At 35.0% G+C, this 10000-nt stretch overlaps 1 protein-coding gene across 1 annotated transcript in view; it reads left to right on the plus strand.

Moving 5' to 3' along the window:
* LOC145254658 (chloride channel protein C-like) overlaps positions 1 to 10000 on the plus strand; it is a 159135-nt gene that overhangs the window by 113630 nt on the left and 35505 nt on the right. The window contains exons 11-12 of the mRNA XM_080113308.1: positions 527 to 654; positions 4079 to 4250. Coding sequence (XP_079969434.1) covers positions 527 to 654; positions 4079 to 4250 — 300 coding nt within the window. The remainder of the gene's footprint in view (positions 1 to 526; positions 655 to 4078; positions 4251 to 10000) is intronic.

A 10000-nucleotide genomic window follows, 5' to 3' on the forward strand; every position in this document is an offset into this window, starting at 1 on the left:
CATTGAGCTTCTTAAATAAGGATTGATATATATTATAAGAAAATATATTACTACGGAAATAAAACTACTGCGAGAAATGCACCCTCAGTTTTTTAAAGATATGCATCTAGGAGAAAGAACATTATGATATACATAACCTTCTGACTCGTGAGATTCACTTGCACCGAGTGAGATTAGCAGTTGTTCCAGAGAATGTGGATGGTTCTTTACTGTAGTGGAGCCGCAAAAGGTGAAAGTAGGAACACTTGACGACTTGCGTAGAATAAGAAGATTATTTCTATCAATCAAGAGTTAGTGGTACAGAAAAGGTTAGTAAGTCCCTGGGGAGTCGAAATCCGATATAGCTCTCATTCAGCGGTCTAGACTTGCTGGTTATATGCCTAATGGACAAGTCCATCATAGCGATTATTAGGGTGTGTATGTCCCCCACAACAAGATTAACAATAGATACAACGACGAAACCAGTATAATATTGTTAATGTATGCGAATATAAATTTTTTTTTTTTTTTTTTTTCATTTTTGCAGTTCGACATGCTACAACGACAGTAAGACTATAATGCACGTTGAATCGTCTGTTGTGAGATACCAGTGTCCAAAGGGCGAATACAATCAGACCGGAAGTGCATGGCTAACAAATGGATCTTATAACGAAGGTGAGAAAATGAGAGATTAGGTTTTACTATATTATTAAACACAAGAATTGATTGATACTTTGAGGATAAAGAGCAATTAGTGACATAAAGTCGGTGAGACAACATCGTTATTATTGCTTATGATAATGATGATTTGTAATGATGATGATGATTGTAATGATGATGATGATTCGTAATGATGATAGTGACGATTGATAAAGGATATAACGATTAAAAATGATGACGATAGGTGATTCTAGAGTTGGAAGCCATGTTTAGTTTCAGAACAATTTCCGATAGTTAGATGTTCTATACAAGTCTTGGAGGTGACTTGTTCTCAGTACACAGTTCTTGAGTTGTAAGCCACAGAGCAGAAGATTCTTCCCGTGTTGACACGAAGGAAACATATGCGAGTTTGCTAAAGAAAAAAGGTTTAATTTTTATGGAGCAATTCTGGTTTTTGATTGGTTGGTAGCAAAAACGTGAATTAAGTTGATTTGTCAGTTTCTAGCAGCATCGTTTATAAATAGAATCTCACAAAATATTGCAGCAGTAATTATGAGGATGATTGGTAATGGTGATGCTGATAGAAAATGATGATAATGATTTGCAATGATGATGATGATGATGATGATGATGATGATGATGATGATGATGATTTTTAATGATGATGGTGATAGTGGTGATAAGAGTAGTGGTAGATGGACAAAAATCGGAGGCCTGCAATATAAATGCTGGAGTCTCTCAGGGGTCAATACTGGGCCCAACTCTCTTCCTGATCTACATCAATGACCTCCCTAAACACATACTTAAATCATTTGTTGACATCTATGCTGATGACACGACCATCTACGGCAACACATCAAAGGCTGTAAATGACGAAGTTCTCTCGGATTCTCTCTCCTCTGATCTCGAGCGCGTGGTTCAGTGGGGGAAGATGTGGCTAGTTACCTTTAATACATCCAAAACCAAACTCCTATCCTTACATCATCAACGCTCTGATCCCCAGCTGGCATCAATTGTGATGGATGCCTCTCGTCTGGGTGAGGCCCCGTGTTTTGACAAGCTTCTGGGTTTGACCTTTACTCCTGATCTGAAATGGAACACGTACATCAAGTCTGTTGCCAAGGTCGCTGGAAAGATGGTGAGATCCTTCTACCGCTCCAGAAGATATCTCACTACTAATGCAATTCTCTATCTATATAAAAGCCAAGTACGGCCAAGGATGGAATACTGTTGCCATATCTGGGCAGGAGCTGCCAAAAACAGCCTATCATGCCTTGACAGAGTACAAAATAGACTTCGTGGTTTAGTGGGGGATGCCCTTTTCTCTACCCTGCAACCCCTCTCCCACAGAAGAGACGTTGCGAGCCTATCCTTGTTTTATCGTTATTTTCATGGCAGGTGCTCGTCTGAACTCCAATCTCTGGTCCCCCCTCGCCAATCTTTCACCAAAAACACCCGTCTAGCTGAATCCACTGTGAAAAATTTTCCCCACTCTATATCTGTGCCTAAATCAAAACGCGGATTTCATGAGCAAAGCTTCTTTCTTAGAACTGCACGCCTGTGGAACTCTGTTCCATCTGCCTGCTTCCCTCCGGACTACAACTTGGATGTCTTTAAGTCTAATGTTAACAAATTCCTAATGAACCGCCCCCCCTAATTAAACACTTCATAAAATCTCCTCACTAACGTAATGTACTTGCAATAACCCTTATCCCTGAGTGGCTTCCGGGCCTTGATAAGTGGTGATCACTGTGTAAAAAAAAAAATTAAAAAAAAAAAAAAATTTAAAAAAAAAAAAAAAAAAAAAAGTAATCATGGTGATGATTGGTTAGGATAATGATGATGATTGGTAATGCTCATGATGCTTTGTAATGAAAATGGTGATGATAAGGACGATGATGATTAGTTAAGAATATAATGATTTCTAATGGTGATGATGATTGGTTATGATCATTATGATTGGTCATGTTTATGATTGGTAATGATTATGATGATTGGTTATGATGATGATGATTGTTTATGTTGATGATTGGTCATGAGGATGACCATTGGTCATACTGATGATGATTGGAAATGTTAATGATGATGATTAGAAATGATGGTTAGAAATGATGATGATTGTTAATGATGTTGGTTATTAGTTATGTTGATGATTGTTGATCATGATGATGATAATTGTTAACGATGATGATGATGGCAATGATTTTTGTTGTGAAGATACATCGTTTGAAGTACATATAACGTATGTACTACGTCTTATTTTTAATGCGGCATAACCACGTTAACACACATGTCCTCGTTATATAAGGAAGTTTATCAATGTTTAGCTCTGTCAGTATTATATGGGTGACTGATGAGGAATTCTACTTGTAAGAGGAACGTTGACATCTTCCCCACGTGTTGCAAAAATCTAACGTTATCATCTTCCGCAACCTGAATACAGCTTGTGCATTTGAAATATCCTAGACATTTTTTTGATTTCGTGTCAACCTGCATATATTAAATGTCGCTGTGTGTATGTATATATATATATATATATATATATATATATATATATATATATATATATATATATATATATATATATATATATATATATATATATATATGAATACAAGCGGCAAAAAGAAAGTCCGCACTTGTAATTATTTAACTTGCAAATTTAAACTAAATTTAATGTATCTGTTTAAACAAACTATATCTCATTTGATTGTCCTTTTATTCTTCTATAATTTTACCTGTTCATATTTGACTTTTAATTGAAATATTCTTGTGTTCACATCAATTTAAAAAAAAAATACATTTTTTTAAAATAACTTGTCGTACAACCCTTTATCTTGAGCGGCATTTGAGCCTTGATAAGCGACGCCCCTCCTTGATATATAAGCATATAATTGTATTTTGATAATTCGAAAGAGAGAGGGCACCCGGCTTTCTTTGGGCGTTAACTGTGATAGTTTAATTTGTCTAGATTTCGTTTATATTATTATAGAGTCAGGATTTAAGACAAGTATTTAAGTGCCATTAGCTAGAATCGAAACTAAAACTATAACTTTCAAAGGCGAGGGTCTTGCACTGTACCAACATGACACGCATATACACTTATAAACTGGTTTAAAATTCAAAATTAAAAATAAACTAAGATGAATGTACAAAACGTTTACCGATTTTCTCAATTTGGGGCCATTTTTGTCTCCTTAACCGACCAAACACCCATAAAACAACGGCCTGTAAGCAATCCAAACATTTGCGGCCCCTAGCGCCGACAGACATATAGCCGTTTATATATAAGATTTCCCGAATCAATAGATAAATAACCTATAATTCATTTTTATACATTCTGAAAATGTTAAGTGATACTGTTCTACCTCTTATTTATGACATTCTGTTTTTATAATAATAAAAAATTAGCACTTTTCGTTCATTTCTTTTTTCCTAGTGGCCACATTATTTTTCTTGACTGGCGAGGACGCGGTGAAACATCTTTTCTCCCGAGGGACACACCTCCAATTTGATCTTGCATCCCTGGCAACCGTTTGCATCCTCTACTTCTTCTTTGTCTGCTGGGCGACTGGAACTGCCGTCTCTGGTGGGATGCTCGTCCCAATGTTGTAAGTTTCAAAGAGTTTTATATATGGGAACGAAAAATAGAGCAAGAAGTTTGTCTGTTTAGTTGAATCAAATCGGAATACGCCCCCCCCCTTGTACAGGATTTTGAAATGAATCGATTTAGCAAGAATTTGGATATGACGTCATGCAAACGTCACACTCACATTTCGAAACGTAAACAAAGAGAATGCATATATTTCCAAATTAATTTGGTCGCAGAATAACACGACTTCCACGAAAAAAAATTACTGCGTGAGTGTGTGTGCATGTATCTATAATTATGACTAAATAATAATTAATTTTTATATCTACAAACACTAGTCTTGCATGCTTATGCTAGCATCAGTGTAGGATGACAATTACTGCCAAGCGAGAGATTCGAACCGAGATACATTTACCTCTATTTGCTAACACTTTACCCCCGGGCTACCAAACAATTGCTACAGGAATGAAGGGAATTGATAACAAATAAACGCAAAACTCAAGTGCAGACATTAGACAATCTGGAGTGTTCAAAAGACGAAAGTTGTGAACGTTGCAGAAACACTAGTGGGCTGTCTCATAGTCTGTATTTTTCAGACAGTCGCCATCTTTAAGTAATCTTTAAGGGGTTTAATAATCAGAATTGAATTATAATTATTCATCTTTTATGCATTAGTGTTTCATGTTTACGCAATCATCAGTGTAACAATTGCGGCCAGTTAGGAAATTCAAACCCAGCCACGAAGGCCCCCCCTTATATATATATATATATATATATATATATATATATATATATATATATATATATATTGTAACGTAATCCCCTATTGAGGAGCGTTAGAACTACGCTGAGGTAGCTTTGTATTCCCGGGTGACGCCAGATAACCCAAGGATTTAAGATAGAGAAGATAAATATAGATATATTTTAATTCACTGTCAAAATGGATATATTTGGGGGGGTTGGGGGGGAGGAGTTGGAAGACCTGAGATATTTTGTTATTTGGGAAAAACTCAACAACAGGAAATGCGAGGATGTTAGACGAACATATTGTACTGGCTGAGTGATGGTTGGTGACCTCGAGGTTATGTGATTTTTAGTCTTGAATGGGGTCTCAGATCGTTGGGGCTTAGCGTGATTTGATTGGCTAGGGAGACTTCCACCCCACCCATATCGGGTCGATGCGCTCTAAAATTAAACAGATTGCTCGTTGAATTCGGGGAGAACAGGTCGTATAAACCCGCCGTTCCCTAGAGAGAGGACCTCTCCCCACCTCATCCATCCGTCGGTCGCTGTCTGTGAAGAGAGTTGAGACTTTGAAAAGAACTTACAAAATCTGAATGAGAATTGTAAAACCATTTGTGCATAATTTTATGAGAATTAAGCTTTTGTAGATAGACTACAATCGTTTGTCTTTCTTCCTGCCTGCCGCTTCGATATTCGCTTTCAGCATACCAGATTATGTAACAATCTCCGAGGAGCCTAGACGGCACGTGCCGAAATAAGAATCCTAACCACCTCCTCGAGGGAGGCTACAATATATATATATATATATATATATATATATATATATATATATATATATATATATATATATATACGCATTCTTTATTTGTATTTACATAAGTAGTAATATATTGCTTCGGTCAGCTAGTTACCAGATACTCGAGACTTCTTCAGGCTTTCGTATAAGTTGCACTTCTCTAGTTACTGGTAATTAGCTGACCAAAACATGCTCATGACTGTGTAGAAACATATTACTGCTTATGTAAAAAAAACAAATAAAAAGTATATCCTGCTCTACTTCGATATTGAGCACTATTGTATTAACCTCGTTAAACCTATGTTACTTAACCTTTGAAAAACAATAAGCGCATATTGTGTGTGTGTGTGTGTGTGTGTGTGTGTGTGTGTGTGTGTGTGTGTGTGTGTGTGCACGCAGAAGTTTATATAGATATAGATATATAGATATGTATGATGGAAAATAAATAATATTCCGACGTAATGGAGTGATAAACAAGAGGAACCAAATTATACGTCTGTCAATGTTTCCTCATTAATTCAATACTTCCCAAGGTTGATTAATTTGAAATGTGAGAACTTGGCCTTAACCTTTTATTTTCCAATGAATTGAACTTTTTTCACACGCACACACACACACACATATTTTAATATTTAAAAAAAAAATTTATACACACACACACACACACACAGAAATTGTAAATATATTCTTTTTTGCAAAAACACTGGGGCTTTCATTAGTTAGTTTAGAGTCCACAGAATGAATGAGGTATTGTGGTAAATGTTGCCAGTCAAGAGTAAAGTCGCCAAAGACTCCATTTTCACTTTAGTAACAAAAGACCCTGCAACACTCGCCATCCCACTTCCTGTATGGCCTTGTGTCTAAGTTTGTTTACAAGTGTTAATTTTTTGCTTTTATTTTTGGAATTTATCATTATTTAATTGTAAAATTTTTTCATTATGGAAATAAACTATATAAACAAGATCAAAGTGTAGTATCTGTTCTTCAGATGCGACACTTCCATTTCTCGTTCTCTTTCAGTGGAGGAGAAATCCTTCACGACTGAGACAATTTTTATTTTTGTACCTTTTCTCCACGTTAAAAAACGACCCTGGTGTCTAACTCTGTCCCGTGGGGAGACATTGTAAATAGGTAAATAGGTACAATATTTGAAAAAAACAACAAAAAAAAAACACATACATTTGTGATATTTCTAACGTGTCAAGTGTGTCTTTATTCTATTTCGCAGCGGAGAAAATCCGTTAACATTCAATTGCCTAATTCTCTTATTTATTGCAGCATCATCATTCTTTTGACTTCAAACAAGCTAAACTCGTCAAATTCAATCAAAATAGATTTCGTCGAAGACTTTTTGAATCAGAACTTATTGCAACACAATTAAACAACGTGGAGGTTTCTACGATGTATCTTTTCTTATAAGTAAACCTATATTAAAAGAACATAACTTAATTTTAGACATATGTTTACTTAGTGACATCCTCCAAAAACTAATAACAATAATAATTAATATATATAATCAATCAAGAAATAATAAAATAAGCACACGCTTATTTCATTTCAATTACGCATTCAACATTTGAATTATGGCGGCCATATTGATTCCAAAGAGAACAGAAATTCATGATATCTTTTTGAACATCTAATGGCTAATGTGATTAAAAAAAAATCACTCCCTATTCGACAACGCTATATACACTTTGAATGCCGACAGCATTTTCGTTCTTCAATAGAAAAAATACATCTTTTTCACATTATAAACAAAACAAATATATTTTCAAATATACGCTTAAATACTATATTTTAATCCATGCAGATTTTGTATTCCCTATAATTATAGAGCCACTTTGTATTTACAAAATAATTATAGAGCCACTTTGTATTTATTATAATTATAGATCCACTTTGTATTTATTATAATTATAGAACCAATTTGTATTTACAAAATAATTATAGAGCCACTTTGTATTTATTATAATTATAGAGCCAATTTGTATTTATCATAATTATAGAGCTACTTTGTATTTATTATAATTATGGAGACAATTCTCAATTGATTATTATAGTATTCTTAGTATATAGTACTATCCTTCCGGCCGCAAAGTACGCTTAACTATGATATTTTAGGTCATGCAGATTTCGTATTTGTTACTAGCAATTCAGCCCGGCTTTGCTCGGGCCCTATGTACTGTTCATAGCGCTGAAAAAAATAGTTTCTGATTGAAAAAAAAAAAAACTTGGCAAGCCTAAATCGACTTAAAGTGTTCTTTTGCGCATGTGCAGATATACATTTATATCTTTAACAATGTTACTCTTGGTCAGTTTTTATATTCGTACGTACTTAGGTCAGATGATAACAAATAAGGCTGGAGAGTTATAGGTTTTGGTTTCGATTCGAGTTGGTGGCATCCAAGTCATATTTAAAAATATTTTCAAATCACAACTATATATATATATATATATATATATATATATATATATATAATGAAAATTATGGAAATACTATTCAACATGATCGAAAATTAAAAAAAAAAACATTCACTTTACATTAAATTCGCACTACCATCTTTTTAATTATAAGTATTTTGTGTAATTTGAAGAAATCTATCATTTCATGCCATAAACGCATTTCACATTTTAGATTCTAACGTCCATGATTTGTTCTAAAAAAGAACAATGACATTTTTTTACGTAAGTATTCTCTATTTTCTTTATTATTATTATTATTGGTATTATTATTATTATTATTATTATTATTATTATTATTATTATTATTGGCTCACAAGTTTTCTACACAGGTCATAAAGAATCTCTCCTTGAGAATAACTTGTGACGTTCCCTGGAAGCTGAGTGACAACAAATCTCCAGATTTTCAGTACTCTCTACCTCTTTCGATGACATTTGCAAATGAGTTTGCATTATCGAAACAGCAGCTTACCATTGATTTGTCGTTAGCAGCGGCCATTGGTGTTTGAGTGGCATTAAGCCTCCCCAATGTACCAGTTCTCTTGGCATTGATCCAACGGAGGTCTGATCAGCGCTCTCCCCGATTGTTCCATCCTCCTTGAGCCTTCTTAGTTATTTGGCATCATTTCTTTTGGGGGGGCGCAATGGAGGAGGAAATAAAGAACTTATAGATATACAGCTTAATTGGTCTTGCTTCCATGTAACGCTTCGTGTTTTGTCTCTGCGGCAGCTCGTCTGATCCGCACATGTGGCTTATGTGTATTATTCTCCACATTCAAATGTTTTCCGCAATATTTCAGCTGTTTTCATTATTGTTATTCATTGTATCTGTCCAGACATTTTTCTGATTCCAATTTCTTTCATTCTTTTTTAAAAGTTTTTCGGAATTGTTCCAAGTGCTCCTACTATTATAGGTACTATCTTAATTTTTTTTTTTTTCATCATCCATATCCCTTTCAGCTCTCTGGCTAGCTCTGTGTATTTTCTCCTTTTCTTTTATATTTATCCCGTGGTCAGCTGGAAAAGCAAGGTCTACGATTTGGCAAGACTTTTATTTTTTAATTATTACGACATCCGGTCTTCTTGCTTGCATGAGTTTATCCGTCTGTATGTCCATGTCCCATAGGATTTTGTGATTCTCGTTTTCAATTACTGTTGCTAGCTTATGCTTGTACTATTTTTCTGTGCGTTTGAAGTGCCTGTTCTTGTAGTTCTCTTTAGTTTGCTACATTCACTTACTCTATGGTTTATCGTTTCCTCTATTTGTCCACAGAGGTTGCATTAGCTGTTTTCTTGTGTTTTGTTGATCTTTGCTTTGCTGTGGTTAGTTCTTATTGGGTTAGCTTGTGCTGCAGTTATTAGAGATTCAGTTTCTCTATTTACGTGTCCTTTTCGCATCCATGCCAAAGTGTTTTCGTTATTCTCATCTTTTGTCATCCTTATAAATACTCCGTGGAATTGTTTCCCTCCCATTTTTCTTTTCTTGTTTTTGTTTCTCTGTTTTATTGATTTTTTCAGTGTGTCTTGCTGCCATGATTATTCTTTCAGTGTTTTTGCATTATGTATTTTTCTAGTTCTTTTTTTTTTTTGTCATTCACACAGTCTTCTGTACAAACTAACCCCCTCCTGTCGTCTTTCCTTTTCACGAAGAGTCGCTCAACATCGACCTTCGGGTGTAGTGCGTTGTGCATGATCATGAATTTCATGGTCTTCTGATCGACCTGTCTCAGTTCTTCTCTAGTCCACCCTAAGAACGGTCCAGGGTA

The sequence above is a fragment of the Euprymna scolopes genome, chromosome 30 (genome assembly GCF_053919585.1).
Source record: "Euprymna scolopes isolate OS-2025 chromosome 30, ASM5391958v1, whole genome shotgun sequence".
In the NCBI taxonomy this organism is placed as follows: domain Eukaryota; kingdom Metazoa; phylum Mollusca; class Cephalopoda; order Sepiida; family Sepiolidae; genus Euprymna; species Euprymna scolopes.